This window comes from Microcaecilia unicolor, chromosome 3 (genome assembly GCF_901765095.1).
Source record: "Microcaecilia unicolor chromosome 3, aMicUni1.1, whole genome shotgun sequence".
Classification (NCBI taxonomy): domain Eukaryota; kingdom Metazoa; phylum Chordata; class Amphibia; order Gymnophiona; family Siphonopidae; genus Microcaecilia; species Microcaecilia unicolor.
In genome coordinates this window covers 385411338-385436690 of record NC_044033.1, presented here as the reverse complement: position 1 = coordinate 385436690, position 25353 = coordinate 385411338, and the positions used below count along the sequence as shown (strand labels likewise).

Genomic DNA, 25353 nt, shown 5'->3' with positions numbered 1-25353 from the left:
TGGCTTCCTGCAGCTATTTAGCCTGGCACTGAAAATGTTGCCTTGCCTCAGCCTGCTAGTCTGTTCTGCCTTCCAGATTTTCTACCTGCACATCAACCTTTCCCACCTCTCTCCAGCTATCTGCTACTGATTTCTTGATGTCGGCTTGCACAGCAATGATTATTTTTCTGGTCCTCAGCTAGCCACTTTTTTAGCTCTCTTTTTAAAACTGCCATGGGCTGTTCGCTGCCAGCACTCCAACTCAGACACCAAGATCTCCAATACACACGGTCCTTCCATTTTCCAGCCACTCTTACTACCCAGGCTTAACTCTAGCGTCATATACTGATCAAAAGCACTAAATGTTTCTGAGCTAACATTGTTGCTTCTAGACACTAGTTCCCTTATTCAAATCGAGTACTGCTTCCTTTTTCCACATTTTTATGGGGCTTTTTCTATGCTTCACTCTCACAGCAGTCTTGTGTTTTCCCAGGGTGATGCACTTCCTCCATGATTCAAGTATTTCAACATTTGTAAGGTATTAAATCAACAAACAAACCTTTTCCAAAGGAGAGGACATTTAGAACTTGAGAACATAAGAAGCTGCAAGGAGGTAGACACCAAAGCAATTATCAAATGGGAACAAAATAGTGGAGGAATTCAAAAGGAATGAGAAATACAGAGGATCCGTAAAGAATGGAAACCAAGCATAGAATGCTTCAGCTCAAAACAGCAGTGAAAATACTTACAGCATTAAAACTCCAGCTACCTTACTGAAGAAAACCAGATGGGCCATACTGCTTTGTATCTACCATCATTCACTATGTTACTTGGTACACTTTGATTACCATATGCAAAACATTCATGGTGCTGTATTAAAATCCTTTAATCTCAATGGCTCCACCATGAGTGTAAAGTGATTTACACTAAGAATCTCTTCAGTTTCAGTGTTGCAATACAGAACAGTATCAGGATGACATTTTATAAAAAATAAACACCTGGTGAAACACTGAATGAACTGAAAAAATGGTGTTAATCAGTAAAAACTGAATAATTAAACAATTTATCAGTGAAATGCAGCAAAACACAAAACAGTTAACATGCCAGTCGGATTCTAGGTAGCTGATTTACATGTCTCTGAGCATACCAAGCCACGAAAGCTAATCTTAGAGACATAATCTCTTATATACTGATACCTAATATTCCTCCCCTGTGTTTAAAGCAGTGATAGGCTTTCCAAAAAGCAACATAATCAAACACTGGGAAATCTAGATAGTGGAGTTCACATCTCCTGTTCACTCCTTCCCCCTTCCCACTAATGACATCCCTTGAGACATCCAAATCCTAATACACCTCCACTTGCAAATTAGATGTTGTGTTGGTGAGTGGTAACTGGGATGTTGGGCGTGAGTATTACACTCAGCCAAACTGGGAACTGATGCTTCACATACAGCTACTTACCTGTAGCAGGCATTCTCAGAGGACAGCAGGCCATTCATTCTTACATATGGGTGACATCATCCATGCTGCCTGGTGCAGAGCTTAAACAAGCTACTAGAACTTTTAAATCACAAGCAGTATCCCCACTGCACATGCGCAAGTGCCATCCCGCCTGCCGTGAGAGCATGGGACCATCAGTAAGATACTACAGCATGCAACGTAAAGGAGACCACTCCAAAGGGAGGTGGGAGGGTATGTGAGAATGGCCTACTGTCCTCGGAAAATACCTGCTACAGGTAAGTATCTTCATTTTCTCCGAGGACAAGCAGGCCATATTCTCACATGTGGGAATCCCTAGCTACCAGACTCACCAAAAACTAACAACCACCATAGGTCAAATGCGCCTCGCAACAGCGAGGACAAAATAGTATTTATCTGAAACTATATACAACTGTGTGAGATTGCAGCCTGGAACAGAATAAAACAGGCCTAGGAGGATGGAGTTGGATTCTAAGCCCCAAACACATTCTGCTCAAGGCAATAATGAGATGTGAATATGTGGACTGAAGACCAAGTTGAAGCCTTGAAAATTACTTCAATGGAGGCTGACCTCAAGTGGGCTACCAGCGCTGCCATGACTCTGACATTATGAGCCTTGACATGATCCTCAAGAGTAAGCCCAGCCCGGGCATAAGTGAATGAAATGCAATCTGCCAGCCAGTTGGAGACTGTGCTTCCCAATGGCAACCCCCATCCTGTTGGGATCAAAAGAAACAAAAAGCTGGGTGGACTATCTGTGGGGCCTAGTCCACTCCAAGTAAAAGGCCAATGCTCACATGCAGTCCAAGGTATACAGTGTGCGTTCGACAGGATGGTCAGGAGGTTTGGGAAAAAATACTGGAAGAACAATCGATTGGTTCAGATGGAACGCCAACACAACTTTAGACAGAAACTTAGGGTGCGTGTAGAGAACTACTCTGTTATGATGAAATTTAGTTTAAGGTGGGTCTGCTACTAGGGCCTGAAGCTCACTGACCCTGTGAGCTGAAGTAACAGCCACCAAGAGCAGGACCTTCCAAGGTCAAGTACTTCACATGACAGGAATCCAGCAGCTCAAAAGGAGCTTTCATCAGCTGGGTGAGGACAACATTGAGCTCCCATGACACAGGCATAGGTCTGACAGGGGGCTTTGTCAAAAGCAAAACCTCTCATGAAGTGAACTAGAGGCTGTCCAGATATGGACCCTCTACACAGTGATGGTAAGTACTAATCATACTAAGATTAACTCTTATAGAGATGGTCTTGCGACCAGACTTAGAAAAGTGTAGAAAGTATTCATGCAGGGTCCTGTGTAGGGCAAGAAAAAGGATCTAGGTCCTTGCTCTCACACCAGATGGCAAGCCTCTTCCATTTGAAAGAATAACATCTCTTCATTGACTCTTTCCTGGAAGCCAGCAAAACCTGGGAGACACCTTCAGAAGATGCAAGGAAGCAAATTCTAAGCTCTCAACATAAAGGCTTTGAGGGCCAGAGATTGGAGGCTGGTATTTAGAAGATATCCCTCATTCTGTATGATGAGGGTTGGAAAACAATCTCCATGGTTCTTCGAAGGACAATTCCACAAGTAGAGGGAACCAGATCTGGCTGGGTCAATAGGCATTATTGTTCCTTGGTCTCGCTTGGGTTACAGAAAAGTCTTCCCCACCGGAGGGATGGGAGGATATGCATACAGAAGACCCATCCCCCAATGGAGGAAGGCATCTGATGCTAGTCTGTTGTGGGCCTAGAACCTGGAACAGAACTGAGGGACTTTGTGATTGATTTGAGAGGCAGAGAGGACAACCGAGGTGGTGCCCCACACTCGGAAGATCCTGCGGGCAACGCCCATGTTGAGTGACCATTCGTGCAGTTGCATTACTCTGCTCAGTCTGCTGGCCAGGCTGTTGGATTTGCCCGCCTGGTAAGTGGCCTTCAGAAGCATCCCATTCTGAAGTGTCCACTGCCTCATCCGGATAGCCTCCTGACACAGTGAGTGTGATCTCGTACCCCCTGCTTGTTGGTGTACTACACTGCAACTTGATTGTTTGAATGAGTACAATTTGGCTGGACAGCCGATCTCAGATAGCCTTTAGACTGTTCCAGATTGCCCGTAGCTCCAGGAGGTTGATCTGAAGATCTAAGCATCCTTGGTGTGAAGCCCATCTACATAAGCCCCGCACCCCAGATGGGACGCATCCGTCGCCGGCACCTTCTGGGTCTGAGGAATTTGGAATGGAAGTCCCAGTCAAATTTGACCAAATGGTCCACCAAAGGAGAGACTGAAGCAACTATGGTTTTACTCGGATGACATCCACTAGGTTCCTCGAGGCTCTGGCACCACTGGGAAGCTAGGGTCCACTGGGCATATCTCATGTGAAGGCATGACATGGACAGTGGAGGCCATGTGGCCTAACAATCTCAACGTCTTCTGAGCTGTAACCTGCTGGCTGGCTCAGACTTGAATGGCAAGAACGACAAGAGTGTCCGCCCTTGGCAAAGGGAGAAAAGCCTGCACCTGTTGCATGTCTAGCAGGGCTCCAACAAACTCAAAATCACTGAATGGGATGGAGATGGGACTTGGAGTAATTTAAAACGAACCCTAATAGCTCCAGCACCGACATAGTTCTCTGCATGGACTCCTGAGCATCATCCTTTGACATGCTCTTCACCAGCCAATCGTCCAGGTAGGAGAACACAGACTCCCAGACTGCGTAGCGATGCTGCAAGATACTTGGTGAAAACCCTGGGAGCTGATGCGAGGCAGGTGGAGACCCACTCAATGTGCACCCAGTGTCTGAGACAGGTCTCTCAGCCACACAGACTGATGCAGATACCAACGCCAAGGTTTCGGATTGTGCTACAAAAATCTTTTCTCTTTGAGCATCTCTAGACAGCTAGGTTCTTTCTACATACGAAGGTAAAGAACACAGCTGGAAGGAGTATGTTCAGGCCCCAAACACTGAAGACACCAAGAATGAGTGTCCTTGCCAGAGATGGTCCTATTACACCGGCTACAGCGCTTAAAGCCACTGGGAACCTTTGATGACATGGAAGGGAAAAAGAGCCGTGGCCAAATCAAACAGCTCAATGGAGATGAGAAAAGGGACCCTCCCCAGAAAATTTGAGTGAGAAATACCCGAACAGAACTCAGGCCTAAGAGGGCCCGAGTGTGCCAAAAAATAAAGGAAATCTAAAAGTGGGCAAAAATAAACTAAAACTATAAGGGAAAGGAGAGGGGCCTTTCTGAAGAAAAAAACAAAAAAAAGGTTAGGGCAAAACACACCAAAGGGAAGGCACAAAAATCTGAAAAAACATGCTCACACACCAGATGCTGTGAGGAGTGTAGGACAATCGTGTTCTCTCCTCACTGCAGATGAGAATAGACAGATGGTCCCACGCTCTCGTGATGGGTGGGAAAGCACTCACGAATGTGCGGAAGGGATGATGTGCATGCTCTAAAAGCTCTAGTAGCTTGTTTAAGTTCCACACTGGGCAACAAGGATGTTGTCACTCACATGTGAGAATACGGCCTGCTTGTCCTCAGAGAACAACAGATTTGGCCCTTGCACAAATATTTCTTGCATGTGTGTGGCACCTACCAGTATTTCTGTGTCCACTGCTATTGAAGAAGTTTGGTCCTCCAGTACAGAAGCCTGGATGACATGGGGTTTCTCAATCTTCTGTAAACATATCTTCACCTCACGAAGACAGAATTTCTCTCTCTCTTTGGGGAATCCTTCCTTCTGCCTTTCCCCATGGAATTTCTCCTTAATTTCAATATGTTTCTTCTTAGGCACGTTTGTGCTTTTGGTCAACTCAATACCTTTAGCACCACCAGGTCTCCTTTCATTTGTTGTGCTGGCTGTGCGTATACCTGCACCCTTCTGCAGCTCTTCCTTTACCATGGGTCTTGAGGCAGACTGGACAGGCTTAGTAACCTGTGTTGGCTTTCTGAATACAGTGTGTGATTTTTTTCCAGTGACAAAAAAGGCTGCTCCCACAAGAAGCTTGGGCTTGGGTTTTGTCTTCAGGCTGAGGACTCGGAATGGGCCATTTGCCTGGGTTTTAGCAATGCTATTGCTCAACTGGCTTACCACACTGATCCTGGCAGGCAACATGCTTGAGGCTACTTTCTTTGCATTCCTTGGTACAGGTCTGGCCTGTCTAGAGACCACTTGATGCTTTGAAACTGGGTTCTTCAAAATGCTTTTCCTTCCTTTCCTTTTCTCTGTCTTGCCGATGCAAGGCATGTGCCCACTTTCATTAATCATTTTCAAGGACCTGCTTTGCTTCAGTAGCTTTCTGTCCAGAGGGGTGAAATATACCTTCCCCTTGCTGTAAAAGGATTCTGCAGGCACGGCGGGATTACATGGTGAGTCAAGTTCCGGTGACTTGTTCAGAAGGCTTAGACTGTATACTGTTTTGGGTGCAGTAGCCATCTGAAGAGGTGAATTAACAAGCTCTTCCAGAAGGCTGAAGTTTAGGTTTTCTTTCTCAGCTTCTAATTCTAGCCTGCTGCTCTTCTCTGCTTTGCTGTTTTTTGCTTCCAATTTAGCCTGCAAGGAGAGGCTGTGATATGAGGCAGCTCTAGTTGACAATGGTGAAGCAGAAGCACTGAAGTCCATCACTATCTTCTTCACTGGAGCACCAGATGCAGGAAAACTATTGAGATAGTTAAAAAGAAATTATATTAATAATAATAATAAAGAACTGTTAAAACTTATAACCCATGCTAGCCTTTCAGTTCAGAGCACTTTACTAAAATTCTGGTCAATACCCAGGAATTACAAAAAAATGTAAAACATTCCCTATAACATTACTAGCTTCAACCTCATTACAGTTTACAGAGAGTACATATAACCTAATCCTTATTCATCCATTTAACCCTATGCTGAATTTAATTGACTACACCATTATTTTAAACTATGTTCCTGGAAATATTTATGTATTTGTCTTAATTTCCTAAACAGCAAGAATGTTTTCATAATAAAGCAATTTATTTCTGTTTCTAATGTTAAAGTATTATCTAATTAGATCCCTAGAGTTTTAATACATGTTGACAGTTCATAATTATTATGATCTAAAGTTATTATTGAAGGTAAATTCCCAAAACATATATTAATATCATTGAGTGTGTAACTGCCAAAAACCTGAATTATAAAATTTGCGGTTCTCATTTTTTGACATGTAAACAGCTTAGTCTTGTTTAGTATACTTGTGGGAAAATCAGCTGTGCCCCAGACATTGCAAAACATTGTTTAGCAGAATTAGAAATATTAGTTATGATGCAGAGAACAGTGTATGCTTGACTTCATGCAAAACTACCAAGATACTAAATTCTATGAGAGATTTACGACAACCTTATCCTGATGCATTATGGGGTCTGGCAAATGATAACTTCAATGGGTAGAGTGAGGCACTACAAACCATGTATTGCTTTGGGATATATGTTCAAAATAAGGACTGGCAAAAAAAAAATCTCCCTCCTGACACTGAGTAACTTGGCAACTATGTTCACGGTTTTCAATGATTTCAGTGTCAGTTTACTATAAAGAGGCATTAAAGAGAAGGTTCAACTTTGATGTCTCAAAAAAAACAACTGGACAGCAGATTGAACGCCCCCAGGATCTAAAGCATTGGTACATTTTCCTTTCCTGTGGGGTGCTCTATGGCTTTGCCTCCCAACAACTCTAGAAATCTTATGCTATTCTCATGCCTTGAGTTTACATACTTTCTATCCTAATAGAAGTTGGAAAAAAGTATGCAAAAGGGGTTGAGAAATTCTGTTTTAGGGGCAAAATAACTCCTGAAAAATTAACAGAATGAGATGAAACTTGGCATGTGGGGAAAACCAGTAAAGACTCATTGAGTTTGAAAATGGGCCAAATCAGACTGAAAGTTTCAGAGAAATAAGCTCCACTTCCCACCAAACAAAATGATCCAATGCAATTCTATTGGATTGGCAGTTCCAGCTTCTGCAGCACAGAATCTAGGTTAAAGTGAAATAGCAGTTAGGAAATTGCTGCTTTGGAGTGGAGGAGTAGCCCAGTGGTTAGTGCAGCAGACTTTGATCCTGGGGAAATGGGTTCAATTCCCACTGCAGCTCCTTGTGGCCCACGTACAAATAAGTACCTGTATATACTATGTAAACCGCTTTGGATGTAGTTACAAAATGGTGGTATATCAAACTGCCTCTCCCCACCAGAAGCGGAGCCAGGTTGACGGCACGGGGGAGCGAACGCAGTGCGAAAGCAGACTTCAACCAACACACATTTTCAATACAACACATTGAGAAAAAAATAGCCGCCGGCAGAACTCCGTTTGGGGGGAGTGGGCACCCCCCTGCTCCCCCATCCCTAAACTGCCTCCAAACTGTCCATCCCCTACAACTGCCTCACCACACTCCAACAACTATTTCCCCCCCTAATTCCTCCTCCAGTTGCCCCACCCCCAAAATTACCCCTGACCCATTCACTCATATTGTAAATAATTTCCTATGCATTATTTATTCTGATCTATACTTCATTTTCACTGTTAAGTGCACTGTAAAAATTAATGACTAAATTATATAGTTTCCTCAATGGTTGCTATATGTACTACTAACTAAAGTCAGATTGCCAAGTCGTCTTTAATGCTATATATAGCATAATGGAATTGTGGCAGACATTTCTCACTTTTGAAATTGTTTACACTTTTATTCAAAAGCCATCTTTGATGGCATATAACATTACAAAGAAAAATGTGAATGCAAGCAGCAGATAAAACCCTCAATAACTCCCTCCTACACCCCACCCCCCTCACTGTGCAACAAAGCCTCCCTCATTATACAGATCAAAACGGCACAAAGGAAAGACAAAGAGAAAAACAACTACTCAAACAGTCAGGGTATGGAGATAAACCAATCGTACATGCATATATAGTGTTCAAATAAGGAAGCCAGATGCACAAAAAGAGTTTTTGTTTATTAGAACTCTGAAGATCATGCAACATATGTTCCATGGTGAGCAAGGTGTGCATCTGATTACGCCACTGAAAAAGTGTGGGTGGATCTGAGCGGACCCATTGTAGTAAGATGCAATGTTTTGCTATCAAAAGTGGTCTTGTGGAGAAAAGGACTGGAAACTTGTGTGCTCTCCACAAATGTAGAAGTATCATCCAAAAGGCAAAATTGGGGAGTAGGTACCCATAAGCAGTGATAAGATACTACAGAATGACACGGGAGCAGGTAAACACGGTTAACTGCGGTAATCTGCGGTAAAACCGCAGGAGCGGTAAAAGTTTCAGATTTATACCGCGGATGCAGACAGTGATTATTTCCCTGCCCTGCGGGAGCGGTAATGACCCCTACACTCATGGTAAAATGGTCTAAAATGTCTCCTCTTTGGGGCAGGGTCTATCGGTAGAGACTGAGGCAGGGAACAAGCCAGAAATCTCGAAAGGCTGAGCTGGTGTGCAAATGTCTCCTCTTTGGGGCAGGGTCCATCATTAGAGACTGTGAGGCAGGAAACAAGCCAGATATCTCCAAAGGTTGAGCTGCAACATATAGGCATTATGGAGCAGCAGAATGAACTTGGGGAGGGGGGGGGGGGGGGGGGGGGGGGGAAGACGGACAGAACACCCCACCTCCGAGCAGCTGACGTGTGTTAGGACCTCTGAAGCAGTGCCAGGTAAAGGAGCCACTGGCAGCACTGCTCACGAAACGTGCTGCTGTAAAAAAAAAAAAAAAAAAAGGCTGTCTGATCACTTTCAGACCAATGAGGAGAATGAGCCCACATCTCTCCCACACGGGGAACTGAGGCCCTGAACACGGCCCCACCTGCCAGAGGAGAGCCTACACAGCCACCCAGACACTGCCACAGTGCTACTCTTCGCTTCTTACAGTGGGCACAGCTTTCAACAACTTTGGCAGCCACTGTAAAAAAAACAAAAGTAAAACCACAACTGACCCAAAGATGAAAGAAAAGTTAAAGATACACTTACCTGGGAAAGCCAGCCATCGGGAGTCCTGCCTGTCGAATTCAGTGTGCCTGGAAGAACACTCACATCCTCTCCATTACTAAGTCCTTTATACTGGCCCAAACCTGTATCTCTCCTGAAGCCAAGGCTGTGGGCTTTAAAGAACTATGCCCTAATTTTTTTTCTAGTGAGGAAGGAGAATGGAGGAGAGGGAAGAAGGGTGAGGAGAGACCTGGTATCACCAGGTGAACCCCCTAAAGCTGGCACCGCTCAACTGCACACCCCAAACCTCTAATGAACTGAGAGACCAAGAACAGGAGCCACCATCAGATAAGACCAGGAGCTTGTGAGAGACCATCCATCTGCCTGCTGGAGATAGAGAATACAGACTGACCAAGGAGCATCCTATCCTATAAGATAGAGCAGTTCAGCGCCATCTCCACCTGCTGGTAGGTGGTCACAACCCACAAGTCTCTTCTGCTGCTGATGCTAAGGAACAGGGTCCTTACAGCCAACACAGTCACAGCAGTGCTCCACACAGCTTCATTCATGAGATACAACCAAGCTTAAGAGCAGCAAGTTTATAGTTGCGGAGTCAAATGTTGTGGATCAAAAACATATTATAAGCAAAAAAAAATCAATTAAAAAAAAAAGAGAAGTGATGGAACCTAGCATAAAAAAGTGAAAACATGCTTAAAAATTGCCTTGTGTCTTTAAAAGCTAGCATTTGCACCCACTGCTTCAAAAATTGAAAATAATGGCAGATTCTGATATAGAATGAAGTGCCCTTCTGAAATCACTAAAAAAGAAAATTTAAAAATCCATACACTGGCTGCTATACTAAACATCCCCTGGGTACTCTACATATCTTAGGGTCATATGGTACAGACCTCAACTTGAGAAAGGGGTATTTTCTCATATGCAGCTTGCAAGGATCATATCAACACACCCAAGGACCAAAGCACACTCTCTGACAAGAAAATTATATATACCCACCTGCACTGACCGTGGTCATGCCAAAATAAAGGTTTTAGGATTAAACCCCAGCAAATGCTGTACATCTCCAAAGTGTGTGGGGAGACATAGGAAACCACTATGAACTTATTAAAGATGACATTGAGGCATATTTTCAAAGCACTTTGGGAGGCTAAGTTCCATAGGTTTCTATGGAACTTTGGGAGGCTAAGTGCTTTGAAAATAAGCCTCATTATGTACCATATTAGCAGGTGTAGAGAAATTATGGGGTTAATCATTTCAACATATAACATAGCTAGTGTAGAAAAGAAACAGCTTCTGACCTTGCGAGTACTGAATGTTTTAGATAAAGTTCTGCCCAGCTAGTGAAAACCTCCTAACAGTCTAAAATTGTAACATGTTCACGGCTTCATGAATAGCTGCACGTGGAAAATGTAAAAAAGGTATATAAAGACAGAAGGAATTGTATGAGTTAGACGACTTCCTGAGTTTATGCCGAACTTGTCTCCTTGCAAGAAATAAAACTGCTTTAGGCCTAATTGGTCTCATTGCATTCATGAGTATTCTATATAATAATTCTCTCCTCCAACGTTCTATTGGTCTTGCTGCCTGTGTTTGTGACTTCTTCGGAGTTGGTCTGCTAGGCTCCGTAACACAGGCTGACGTCAGCAGGCTCCGCCCCAACCCCCACCGCTCCGGGACAGGCTGGGTGGTGCCTCCAAATCTCCGCCTCCAGAGCGAGAGGGACGGGAATCCCACCCCTCTCTGCCAAAAGGGGCGGAGCGGCACCTCCCAATTCCCGCCTCCGCTCCAAGGTGAGGTGACCGCGAGTGCCTCTGCATCAGCAATGAATGTGCTCATCCGGATGGAGGGGGCGGGAGGTGTCTCCGAATCGCCACGTGATGGAGGAGGGGACGGGGCAGTGTCTGAGAATCCACGCCCCCTGGGGGCGGGGCTGAGCCAGGCGACGGGTCCTTCGCAGATGCACGGCCGGGATCTGGGAGTTTCTTTGTAGCTGGGGATCAGGAGTAGTGGAAGAGGCCTTTCTGTTCTGACGTCCGCTGTGATGTCGCTGTGCACGGAATTTCCTGTTCAGGCCTCCTCACAGGAAAAGAAGGGTTACATTAACCTTTATTTCCGTGCATTCAACTAGACTAACCCAGGAACCAACCATGCTGCCTTTATTCTAGGTCCTCTTGCCATCTGAAGAAATATTGCAACTCTTTGGAAACTGTAGAGCGTCATTTTCTGTTTCACTCTAAGGTTCGGGTCTTCGTGTCATGTAGTGCATAGGTCGAGGAGGGAGGGACCCTGAAACTCGGGAGGGAGGGGGGGGGGGGACCCTGGCACTCAAAGAGAAGAGGGAGGGAGGGAAGACGACCCTGGAACTGGGAGGGAGGGGGGGCCCCTGGCACACACTCTCATTCTCACACTCGCACCCAGTTCACTCTCTCTCTGTCACACACACACACTCGCACATTCACTCTCTCTCTCTCAGTCACTCTCACACACACTCTCTCAAACATACACACTCTGAGGAAAACCTTGCTGTCAGAAACGGGCCTTTTTTACTAGTTGTTAATAAAATTCTTTTAACACCAGGTGTACTATATAAAAGTGTATTATAAGACCCAGCTCTTCAATGCTCTCTCTCTGACTTCCACAGGGTCAACCTCCCCTCACTAAGTTCTCTCTTCTAGATCTATCCTCTCTTCTTCCCTCAACAGTTCTTTTTTTCCCTCACTGGGCTAAAGCCCCTATCTGTCTCCCAGTTTCTTATTGTTCTGGTGCTCTCTGCTAGGAGAATATTCTCTTACAATGCTGTAGCTGGTCTGTAGAGCTGGATATCAGTGCTCATTCTTATGATCTTCCCACTGACTGGATCCTACAATCTTTGCTGCTACTTTCTAAAACATTGAAGACAGGTTCATTCACACTAGGGGGGGGGGGGGGGGGGGGGAAGAGCAGTGTTGCCAGGTGGGCGGTTTTACCGCCCAATTGGGCGGTTTTCCGCGCCCCGCCGCGGGAAATTTTTGCCCGCGGCGGGTTGCGGTTTTTTGGGCGGTTTTTTAGGCTTCCGGGCGGCTTTTTGGGCGGCTTTTTGATTTTTTTCGGCCGCGGGGGGCGGGGTTAGTGACGTTTTTGGGCGGGGTTAGTGACGTTTTGGGCGGGGCCGATGACGTGGGAGGCGGGGCCGATGACGTGGGAGGCGGGGCCGATGACGTGGGAGGCGGGGCTGATGACGGGGAGGCGGGCCCGATGACGTGGGAGGCGGGGCCGGTGACGGCGGGGGCGGGGCCGGTGACGCGGGGGTGGGGGTGTCAGGGGCGGGGTTTGTGTTTGGGCGGGTTTTGGGCTGGTTTCTGGCCCGGATTGGGCTGGAAAAAAAATTTCTACCTGGCAACCCTGGGAAAGAGAACTGGATACCTGCAGATAGAGATTTTAGACTCAGAAAAATGTGCAGACACATTGGCCATCCTTCCAGCTTTGGCATATAAATGTGAAAATAAGTAAAACCTAGGAAAACGCCAGGCAATTGGCAATTCTAACCTCCTGACTTCTGAGTTATTTGACAATGGACACTAGGTGTGTTCCAATTTGTTAAAGTCTTAATCTAGCCCTGCCCATGGCAACAGGTGTTATGTGGCAGCACAATTCAGTCAAAACTTTACAGTAGAAAGAAAATGAAATATACACCTGCATAACTTAAAATGCAGTACACAGCAGCTAGGGAAGTATTTCTAATCCTTGAAGGTGCATGGGGGAGGGGCAGTTGCTATGGGAGCAGATTTTTTCTAGGGGGGAGGGGTTGGAAGAGTAGAATACAGTACATGGAGAGGCAATGGAAAAGAAGAATCCTATAAGTGTTTGTTTCACTAAGTTTCTTTGCTACAAAAGCTGGAACTCCATCCATAGAAATGGACTCCACCTTTATTTATTTATTTATTTTTTTTTTTGGGGGGGGGGGGGGGGGGGGGGGGGGGCTTATTTCTCTGTAACCCCTGGTCTGATTTGGCCTATTTTCGAACTTTTGTCTTTAAAAAAAAAAAATTCTTCCATATGCAAAGGTTCATCCTATTCTATTTTCAAAGGTTTTGTCCCTGGACAAGATGGCCATTCTCAACACCTTTTGTTGAATTCTTTCCCACGTCTGCTGGGTTGAAAAAAATAAAGGTTATCATCTACAACTTGGCCCTCATTTCTACATTAAAATACATTCAAGAACAATAAAAATGGGTTACACATAAAATATAACTAGCTCCACGGGCTGGGAGCACAGGTGGGGTGAGAAGTGATGTATTTAAAAGAACGTGAAGTACCAGTGCTTTTTAAAGTATTTGGTATTTTAAAAGGCACTGTAAACCCTTAGGAAGGGTTTCAGCTGCATTCTGCTAGTCAGTGAAGCTTAATTGCCTCAAATATGCACATGAAATAAGTTTTTATTTAGCATTATCAGTCCTTAGAATTGCCAAAAAACCCAAATGAAACAGGATTATAATGGCACGACTAACTTCTTTTACAGACAGAGCCTAAGAAATAGAAATGCTTCCATAGTGAATCAAATTAGACCTGGTAGCAAGGCTTCCATGTGTGTAGGGTGCTACATTGCATTACACAAACTGTTAAACACTCACCTATCTGGGCTAAGAGAACTCTGCTTTCTCTTCCTTGGTGTAGTTACTGTCATCATTTCAACACAGCTGCTGTAAATTTAGCAAAATACAATTGTAATTAAAGCCCCACAATAAAGAATCATATGGTCAGAAACAAGTTTACCTGTGGCTGCTTTTCTGGCTGCCTGCTCAACGAACAGCTTTAAATTTATGTTATTTGAATGTTCTCTTGTGCTGTTTTAAGCTGTACCATTATGGTATCATGTATGTATTAGCATAATTTAACGACTATTTCCAAGTTAACATCAGTGTTCTAACTGCACATTACACAGATGTTTGGTCATTATGCTGTTACTACAATGTAAGTTGCCTATGTAAAGTTATTTTTATTTATTTATTTTATTTTTGTTACATTTGTACCCCGCGCTTTCCCACTCATGGCAGGCTCAATGCGGCTTACATGGGGCAATGGAGGGTTAAGTGACTTGCCCAGAGTCACAAGGAGCTGCCTGTGCCTGAAGTGGGAATCGAACTCAGTTCCTCAGGACCAAAGTCCACCACCCTAACCACTAGGCCACTCCTCTGTTTGTACACTGCATTGGCTAAATCTCCCTATAAATACATTATTTTAATGTAGTTTGTACAGTTCCAGCAACAAACTGTATATGAGAATTGCCCTATTGCAACAGAAGTTCCATCAAGCCCAGTATCCTGTTTACAACAGTGGCCAATCCAGGTCACAAGAAGCTAGAAGGATCCCATGCTGCATCCCAGGAATTAGCAGTGGATTTTCCCCCAAATGCATTTTAATAATGGTTTAAAGGACTTTTTTCCCCAGAACTTATCCAAACCTTTTTAAAACCCTGCTACGCTAACTGCTTTTACCACATTCTCTGGCAATGAATTCCAGAGCCTAATACCACACTAATTGAAGAAATATTTTCTCTGAATTAATAATTTTGTGTGTTCTCTAGTCCCTGTACTTTTGGAAAGAGTAAGAACTAGATCTGGTTACTTGATATCATCAGCTCCAGAGACAGCATACTGGATAGAGTTCTCCCCAAACATTTTTGAAAGCTGGGTAGCATGAAGAAGTATCTGAGTAGAGGCAGGGGAGTAATGCACAGTATTATAAACTTTTTGTTAAGTTAGGCAGATGGTCAGTAAAATTAGCTAGGTGATGCACCCATTCAAAGGTCCTGAGGAGAACACTGTGAAACTAGGTGAGAAACCATCAACCTTCTTCTCATGCTTACAGAACTTTCAGTTATGGGGTAGTGAAGGGGGAACTATTCACTCTCCATCTGTCAGCAGCCTAAACAGCCTCTCTTGGTCATAGTCTAATACATGCTTTGAGGTGTATTTTCAAAGCATTTAGAATTACAAAGTTACATGAAGGGGCATTTTGATATGACGTCTGTATCCAACTTTGGACATTTTGCTAAAAACGTCCAAAATTCAAGTGGGGAAAATGGCCATTTTCAAAACAGAAAAACGCCTATTTTTTATTTTTCAAAAATAGCTATTTGCTAGAGGTTTTGTGCTCTGTGTTTATCTCTTTGGTCCATTTCTGGAGAAAAAACATCCAATTGAAAAACGCACAAAATCAAGCCACTGGGATATAGGAGGAGACGGCATTCTTAATAAACTGGCCACACAGACATCTCAGGAGAGCAATGAGGCACCCTAAGGGGCACTGCAGTGGACTTCAAATAAATGCTCCCAGGTACATATCTTACCATTGCTCCTTTATCTTATCTGCTGAGCCCCCCCCCCTCAAACTAACTACCCGCAACTGTACACCACTACAATAGCCCTTATGGGTGAAGGGGGCACCTGTATGTGGGTACAGTGGGTTTTTGGTGAGTTTTGGCGGGCTCACAGTTTCCACCACCGCTTTTGACACTGTCAATCATGACTTACTTCTTGCCACACTGTCCTCATTTGGGTTCCAGGGCTCTGTCCTCTCCTGGTTCTCCTCCTATCTCTCCCACCGCACCTTCAAAGTTCACTCTCATGGATCTTCCTCCACCCCCATCCCCTTATCTGTTGGTGTTCCCCAGGGATCGGTCCTTGGACCCCTTCTCTTCTCAATCTACACCTCTTCCCTGGGCTCCCTGATCTCATCTCATGGTTTCCAGTATCATCTCTATGCTGATGACACCCAACTGTATCTCTCCACACCAGACATCACCGCGGAGACCCAGGCAAAGGTATCGGCCTGCTTATCCAACATTGCTGCCTGGATGTCCAACCGCCACCTGAAACTGAACATGTCCAAGACCGAGCTTATCGTCTTTCCACCAAAACCCACTTCTCCTCTTCCTCCACTTTCTATCTCAGTTGATAACACCCTCATCCTCCCCGTCTCATCTGCCCGCAACCTCGGAGTCATCTTTGACTCCTCTCTCTCCTTCTCTGCGCATATCCAGCAGATAGCCAAGACCTGTCGCTTCTTCCTCTTTAACATCAGCAAAATTCGCCCTTTCCTCTCTGAACACACCACCCGAACTCTCGTCCACGCTCTCATTACCTCTCGCCTGGACTACTGCAACTTACTCCTCACCGGCCTCCCACTTAGCCATCTATCCCCCCTTCAGTCTATTCAGAACTCTGCTGCACGTCTCATATTCCGCCAGAACCGATATACTCATATCACCCCTCTCCTCAGGTCACTTCACTGGCTTCCGATCAGATACCGCATTCAATTCAAGCTTCTCCTTCTTACCTACAAATGCACTCAGTCTGCTGCCCCTCACTACCTCTCTACCCTCATCTCCCCTTACGTTCCCGCCCGAAACCTCCGTTCACAGGATAAATCCCTCCTCTCAGTACCCTTCTCCACCACCGCCAACTCCAGGCTCCGCTCATTCTGCCTCACCTCACCCTATGCTTGGAACAACCTTCCTGAACCCTTACGCCAAGCCCCCTCCCTGCCCGTCTTCAAGTCTTTGCTTAAAGCCCACCTCTTCAATGCTGCGTTCGGCACCTAACCCTTACCGTTCAGTGAATCCAGACTGCCCCAATTTGACTGCCCCTATTGGACCGACCGTTCACTTGTCTATTAGATTGTAAGCTCTTTGAGCAGGGACTGTCTCTCTTTGTTAAATTGTACAGCGCTGCGTAACCCTAGTAGCGCTCTAGAAATGTTAAGTAGTAGTAGTAGTAGTAGTAACAGGTAGGGGAATCCACCTGTCTACAGTGCACTGCACCCACCACTATACTACTCTAGGGACCTGCATGCTGCTCTAATGGACCAGAGTATAACATCTGAGGCTGGCATAGAGGCTGGTAAGAAATGTGTTTAAATCACATTCTTTGGGGGGGTGGGAGGGGGTCAGTGACCACTGGGGGAGTAAGGGGAGGTCATTCCCGATTCCCTCCAGTGGTCATCTGGTCATTTAGGGCACATTTTTGTGCCTTATTTGTTATAAAGGTCTAGCTCAAAACGTCTTAGTTTTAGTCTTGGACGGTTTTGTTTTGCTCCATTATGGCAGAAAAACGTCCAAGAGATAGGAACGTTCAGATCCCACACGACACACCCCTTGTGATTTGAACGCACTTCTGATGAACTTATAGAAAAACTAGTAAAAGAGGCCCGTTTCTGTGTGAAATGAAAGAGGCGCAAGGGCTCCCTCCCCCCCCCGGGAGTTCCCTGCACCCCTGTCTTTGGAGTTCCACACCCCTGTTCGTCCATCCCTCTCTGTCCTCCAAGTTCGAGCCCCCTTCCTCTCCAAGTTCCATGCCCCCCTCCCCTTCGAGTTTCAGGACCCCCCTCCCCTTACAGTTACAGTTGCAGGACCCTATCTCCTGTTGGAGTTACAGGACCGCCCCTCCCCCCTCTGTCGTCCCATGCCGTCCAAGTTCCACGCCCCCCTCCTCTGATTTCCACCGCCCAGTGCCTCCCTCCCTCTTTCTCTCTCTGTGGCCTCCGAGTGCAAGCAGGACGTGTGCTGCTGTCCCTGCCCTTCGTAAGTGCCGGCTGTTCTTTAAAACTTTTTAACTCCCTGATGACTAGAATATTGTGCTGTTTACAATGCTGTTATGCAATGTTAAAGGAAAAAGTTAATAAAAACATTAAAAAAAAAAAAAAAAAAACTTTTTACCTCCTGCTCGGCCGGCAACAGTGAAGTCCAGCACGCATGGATGCCGCTTCAGACTGCCTTCGCTCTCGCTTCTGTTTCAGCTGTGTCTCTGGTCCCACCCTTCCGCAAACAGGAAATGAGGGCGGGACCAGAGGCACAGCTGAAACAGAAGCGAAAGCGAAGGCAGTCTGAAGCGGCGTTCGTGTGTGCTGGACTTCACTGTTGCCGGCCGAGCAAGAGGTAAAAAGTTTTAAAGAACAGCCGGCACTTACGAAGGGCAGGGGCAGCAGCACACGTCCTGCTTGCACTCGGAGGCCACAGAGAGAGAGGGAGGGAGGCGCTGGGCGGTGGAACTTGGACGGACAGGAGTGGAAGGAGGGAGGGAGGATTCTTTACTCACCTCCGGTGGCTGGTGCTGGGTTCCCTTCCCTCTCACTTCCCATTGGTCGGCCCTGTGACGTCATCCCCAGGGCGGACCAATGGGAACTGTGTTACGAACCCAGGCATCCAGACGGAGGTGCAAATTATTATATAGGCTGTCTAAAAATTGATTTCAAAAATACCAGTTTGGACGTTTTTCTGAGAAAAATGTCCAAAAGCATATTTATGCCACTTTTTGGACTTTTTTTTCTTTGAAAATGAGCCTCATAGTAACCTATGGAACTTTGTAAGTCTAAGTGCTTTGAAAATGAGCCTCTTAGTCTACCTCTTGTCCAAGGTAAAAGAGTAACCACCAAAAATCTTCTAAGAGCCAGGGAAGGCCCACCCCTGCAGCTTTTCTCCTGGAAGGCGATGAGACAGCATGGCAAATAGCCTCCAGAGCTGAGCCACACCTCTTTTCCCTCCCCACCTCAAAATGAATGGCAGAGATTCTAGAACAAACTCCAGGGAGAAGAGTGATGGGTCAGATATTTCTGAATAAGGCTGACGGGCAACTTTTGGTGTAATTCTAATCTTGGTATCAAAGACTCTTCCCATGCCAGAAATCACAGAAGGGGATAGGAAGTCAGTAGCCAAACTGAAGAGATGAATTACAAGGTCAGCATGGGGTATTGAAACAGAAATGTGCATCCTTCTCAGACACTCAAAGCCCATTTTCTTACACATCTGGACCATGTGAGCGGCATTGCTGGTGAGGGACAAGTAGAGGTGAACAACCTGCCCTTCCTGGAGCAGCAGCCTTGTTCGAGCCCCCTTCCCCTCCGAGTTCCATGCCCCCCCTCCCCTTCGAGTTTCAGGACCCCCCTCCCCTTACAGTTACAGGACCCTATCTCCTGTTGGAGTTACAGGACCGCCCCTTCCCCCTATGTCGTCCCAGGACCCCCTCCCCCTCTGTCGTCCCATGCCGTCCGAATTCCACGCCCCCCCCCCTCCTGTGATTTCCACCGCCCAGCGCCTCCCTCCCTCCCTCTCTCTCTCTGTGGCTCTTCTCCCTCCCCCCCCCCCCCCCACCTCAAAATGAATGGCAGAGATTCTAGAACAAACCCCAGGGAAAAGAGTGATGGGTCAGATATTTCTGAATAAGGCTGATGGGCAACTTTTGGTGTAATTCTAATCTTGGTATCAAAGACTCTTCCCATGCCAGAAATCACAGAAGGGGATAGGAAGTCAGTAGCCAAACTGAAGAGATGAATTACAAGGTCAGCATGGGGTATTGAAACAGAAATGTGCATCCTTCTCAGACACTCAAAGCCCATTTTCCTACACATCTGGACCATGTGAGCGGCATTGCTGGTGAGGGACAAGTAGAGGTGAACAACCTGCCCTTCCTGGAGCAGCAGCCTTGTCTCTTGTCTTACTCCTCATGTCCAGGCGTAGTGAAGGGTGTCAGGGATTTACCTGGCAACCACCTGCAGCCAGAGCTAACATTCCGGAACAGGCCTGTGGTGACTACCCACTCCATTTAATAATATGATTTAAAAAGAAAAAAAAAAACAAAACACACACACACAATCCACCTCCACTGTCCTATCCCTCCTCTGTTTCTATAGTTACAGGAAGACACTCTGTCACACTGTTCCACTATGATTATGAAGACATTTCTTTGCTATATCTTTCTGTTATAATTGGTAGGACTGTGCCCTACTGCCCTTCCTTTATCCTGCTAATCAGAAGGATTTATTATACTATTGTACCTATTTTTTTTAATAGGTTTATTTATTTATTGGGATTATCAAGCAAGGGGATAAAAGGGTAAATAGAAGACCCATGTAAGAACTAAAACTACAAACAATATTAAAATACAAGTGTCAAGAAGGAGACATTTTAAAAAGACTTTCAGCACACAGCATTACATACTCCACTATTCAGGGAAATAGATTATGCAAAGAAGCACAGGACTTCAGGGTGAGGGCCAGTACCAAAAGTTGCTTCCACTCTGATGAGTTCCACCTCATCCTAAAATAAGCCATAAGGGGTTGATCCAGTGCTAGATTATTATTTTTTTCTTTCCTTACATAGATAGATTTGTAGATCTGGACAGCCAGGATAGCTAGCACAGGAATCTATAACAAACTAAGGGGCCGATGCTCAAAGCTATCGTGAGTATAAACATGTGGTTAACACTGGGTTTGCATGCACATTGTGCACTGAATGCTCAAAGGGCTCGAGTGCAGGAGATAACCTGCGCAGTAAAGATGGCCACAAATTGTGATTAAATATATTAAAATGGATGTTAACGAGATCAGTACATATTCCTTTGCAATGCTCAGGCTGAAGTGCTACAATGCACAGAAGGAAATGATGGCTTCTGATGCCCAAAATGTTTTGCCAGGTCAAGGGCAGTGGTGAAGATTTTGTGGAAAGGATTTCTTGTCAATTTTTCAGACTGAACTGCCGGTTTTGTCTCCTTTCACAAGCGGAAGGAGGTTCTTGCAAATTTTAAAGGCAGATGGGAAGTAACAAACATGTGCATGTGACTGAGCGAAACAAAGAAAAACACACATCCACACCTGTTCTTCTGCACCTAAATATGAGCCTTGCATTGTAATATTTATGAGGCTCATTATTTAGGTGCTGAAGAATAAGCGCTTATGTATGCTAACACTTCTATTTTTATCTATGCGTGTACAGAAGAGCCGCGCTTACAGCAAAACCTGTGTGCATGTGTTGGGCACGCTCCTTCCCCCACTAGCCATGATTTCACCACGTAAAAAATTTAAGTATCATTTGCTTAAAGCATCACAGTGCTAGGTTTTGCAATGCTGTTGCATTGTGGGCCTTTCAGTGCGCAGCTTTGACCATCGGCCCCTAAGAGGGTCTTTTACTAAAGATTAGTGTATGTTATCTACCTCCTAACCCATTTTATTCCTATGGGCCCTGCTGCAAATAAGAGCTACATTTTCATTTAAAATTTTAATCACAATTAATCAAGCGATTAAAAGGGTTTTTTTTCCCCCACCACTGCAGTTCCTTGTGACTCTTGGCAGCTCACTTAGCCCTCCACTGCCCAGAGTCACAAGGAGCTGAAGTGAGGGAAAGAAAACAAACAAACAAACAACATACCTCGAGTCACACGATTAATCTCGATTACAAATTTTAATCGAACTGGAGCCCTAAATAAAAGAATAAAAAGATTAATAATACAAAATAGAAATTGACAAATTACAAACTAAAACAGCATGCAGAATAGCTATAAAGCAAAGTTACTTACCTGTAGCAGGTATTCTCCGAGGACAATAGGCCAATTATTCTCACATGTGGGTGACGTCATCCACAGATCCCAGTGTGTAAATGCTGCCCAACATATTTCTTTGAGGTAGCACTCCTACCACACATGTGGATGCCTTCCCACCCGACTCGCCAGCATGGGACCATTAGTACAACAATATAGCTAAAAAGAGACAACTTCAAGGGGAGGTGGGAGGTTATCTGAGAATAATTGGTTTTCTGTCCTCGGAGAATACCTGCTACTGATAAGTAACTTCACTTTCTCCGAAAAGTAGGACAGGTTATTCTCACATGTAGGATCCCATAGCTATCAGACTCACCAAAAACAACATTAAGACAATTGGAACTCGCAGCGAGTCTGAAAAAAATCAAATAACCTGAAAACATATATACACTGTTGTGGAGGTGCAGCCTGGAGCAGAATAAAACGGCCCTCGGAGGTTGGATTCTAGACCCCAAACAAATTCTGCAAGACTATCTGCCCAAACCAACTGCCATGTCAGTTATCTTGCTCAAGGCAGTAGTGGGATATAAACGTGTGAACTGATGACTACGTTGTAGCCTTGCAAATCTCTTCAATGGAGGATGACCTTGAACGGGCTACCAACGCTGACATGGTTCTCACGAAACTGTATGTTTATCGATGGCAACCCCCATCCTGTTGGGATCAAAAGAAACAAAAAGTTGGGTGGACTGTCTATAGAGCCTAGTCTGCTCTAGATAACAGACCAATGCTCTCTTGCAGTCCAATGTGAGCAGTGTGCTTTCACCAGGATGGGCGAGGCTTTGGAAAGAATGTTAGAAGGATGACTGATTTAGATGGCCTCGACACCACCTTAGGAAGGAATTTAGGGTGTGTGCAGAGAACTACTCTGTTGTGATGAATGTGTAAGGTGGATCCACTACTAGGGCCTGAATCTCACTAACCCTGCGAGCTGAACTAACTACAACCAAAGACAAGGCCTTCCAGGTCAAGTACTCAAGTGGACAGGAATCCAGTGGCTCAATGGAGCTTTCATCAGCTGCTTAAGGATGACATTGAGGTCACCAGACACAGATGGAGGTTTGCCTGCCCAGAGTTGGGAGCATACAGGTTAATGAAGGCGATTTCTCTCCTCTGACAGAACCCCCGAATTGCCAAGCAACAGCCCTCGGAATGTTTGTGAGAGGCAAGAATTGCCACCCCACCTGAGCGAGCACCTCCCTTTTCCTGATGAACCATAACCTCTCCATAAACCTGATGCCTCAATAGATGAGCATCTCTCAACTTTAAATGTGTTCCATATAAAAATATAACACCCCACTTGAGCCTCCCCAATTCTTTAAATTCTATTTGTTTCCCTGCATTATTGAGACCATTCACCTTCCAAGACCCCACTACAATGTCCTGTTCCCCTTCTAATGGTATACTCCTCTCTCCTCATTCCCTCCCGATAGTATATGCTCATTTCCTCCATCCCCCACAAGGGTGGATTCAGCACAAGTCCCCACCTCCCCTGCCCGTTTTATCCGCCCCCCATCCTCCTCTCCCAAAGAATGCTGACCACACGCCACTCAAATCAGTCTCCCATCCAAGGAAATGATACCACACCCACCAGGCCAACCTAAAATATCTTGACCCCTCCCAATCCCCCTTACCTCTGGCTACAGAAAACCTATAGCAAAGAACAGTGCAACCAGATTTGTTTATCACAGTTTATGTAATGTACATCAAATAGCTGAGAACATATGGTCCCATATCATATTGAGCCTGAGACCCAAGTCCAAGTCAGTGCACCCACAAAAAAAAAAAAAATTGGGAGGAGCCATTGTTTTTTTTTATTAGGTCCGTGACCTCTTCCACCTTCTCTCCAAAAGGATTACTTCTCCGCCAACCTCTGCTGGACCGCTGGGTCCAAGTCAAAGATATGCAGCCATGAAAGTCTGCTCATCACTTTGTGCAGAGATCCTGGACACTATATCAAAAGTGTCAAATGCACCCCTGGCCAGGAATTTACGACAGACCTTCTGCTTTTTGTCCAACTGGCAAAAGGACTCAGCCTGCTCCGGAGAGAGATTGTCTGCCAAATCAGTCATACTGTGCACCAAGGACCGCAAGTAGAGGCTTGTGTACAGCGGGTATGATTGAATGCAGGAGATGAGCATTGAGGCCCGATACAGCTTACACCCAAGAGTCCAGTGTTCGAGTTTCTCTGCCTGGGGGTGCCAAAGCAAAGTCCCTTGTACTTCTGGCTCATTTCACAGATTCAACTAACAAGGAATGATGAGGCAATTACAGTCTATCAAAACCAAGTGCACTCTGAATCGAGTACATGGTGTCAATCTTTTTAGGGAGTACTGGGACAGAGGGGACTCCCAATTCTTCACTTGAACGTCATGCACGATCTTATGAAAAGAGATAGTCGCAGCCTCTCTAGGATGAGTCATAATCCAGAACCTCAAACATTTGCTTAACAAGGGAGAGATTCTCAGGTGGAGATCTACGCCTCCTCTCTGGTGGAGAGGGTTTCTGATAGTATTCCATAGGACTCCTCCTACGAGAAGTACTGTGGGTCCTCACCAGACACCCATGAATGGTCTGAAACAGACTCAGTGAAAAACTCCACATGGGAGAGAGCTGAGACTGTATCTGCTCTGAACGAAAGGAACTATGTTCATGCTTGGAATTGTGCCTAGATGCAGGCTCTCCTCTAGATTCTGGAGAAGCTTCCTCCACAGACGTCAAGGGAGTACCCACATGAGCTGGTTTTGGTACCGGCGTTGGTGACCGCACCACAGGCTGAGGGCCTAGTGGGGCAGACTGTGATAGAGTCATGGCTGGTGCAAGCACCCTCTGTGCCAATGAACTCTGCACATGTAAAAGCCCTGCCAAGTACCCTAATCTGTTCATCAAGGGCTGACATCAGCAACGGCTGGGGTGTCAGCTCTGAGACAGCTTGCAGAGTTGTTTGTGTTGTCTTGAGTACTGAATCTCGGCTACCTGCACAAAGGCACCTCAGAATAGAGGGGGGGTGCTCCTCCTGGTGCCGACACTTCTTGGGTACAAACTGCATAGATGCCCCAAAACTCCCAGCACCATGTGCGAAGGGGGACCGATGCTTATGTTTCTTGGCCTTCGAGCATCGAGACCACGAGACCCCTTGGTGCCAACAAGGATGGCATCAAATCCATACACCTCCTTGGTGTCGGGTCAGATGCTAACCAGTCCCAGGGGTTCTGTTCAGCAGTTGGCATTGAGGCAAGTGGTGACCCACTTGAAGGTCGACCACTTCCAGGGTTTAGATACAGGTCTGGTAGCCATAGGAACCGATGTTCCCAATGTAGGTGCCAAGGTCAATAATAATATTGATGATTGGGACCTGGCTCCAAAAATCTTCTTTTTCTGAGCTTCGTTGAGCTTCTGTGTTTCTTTCTGCATAAGCAAACAAAAAATACAGTTTAGATGGTTATGGTCTGGCCCCAAACACTGGATACACCAGGAATGGGTATCAGCCCCAGAGATAGTTTCGTTGCACTGAGCAGAGCGCCTGAAGTTACTGGGAATCCTTTGATGACATGGAAGGGAAAACAGCCGTGGCTAAATCAAATGACTCAAT

At 45.5% G+C, this 25353-nt stretch overlaps 1 protein-coding gene across 1 annotated transcript in view; it reads right to left on the bottom strand.

Moving 5' to 3' along the window:
* The window catches only part of ESCO2 (establishment of sister chromatid cohesion N-acetyltransferase 2), a 146292-nt gene that overhangs the window by 117749 nt on the left and 3190 nt on the right, over nucleotides 1–25353 (bottom strand). The window contains exons 2-4 of the mRNA XM_030198671.1: nucleotides 21593–21642; nucleotides 14025–14093; nucleotides 5058–6120 (exon numbers count right to left, since the gene is read on the bottom strand). Coding sequence (XP_030054531.1) covers nucleotides 5058–6120; nucleotides 14025–14080 — 1119 coding nt within the window. The 5' untranslated portion in view covers nucleotides 14081–14093; nucleotides 21593–21642. The remainder of the gene's footprint in view (nucleotides 1–5057; nucleotides 6121–14024; nucleotides 14094–21592; nucleotides 21643–25353) is intronic.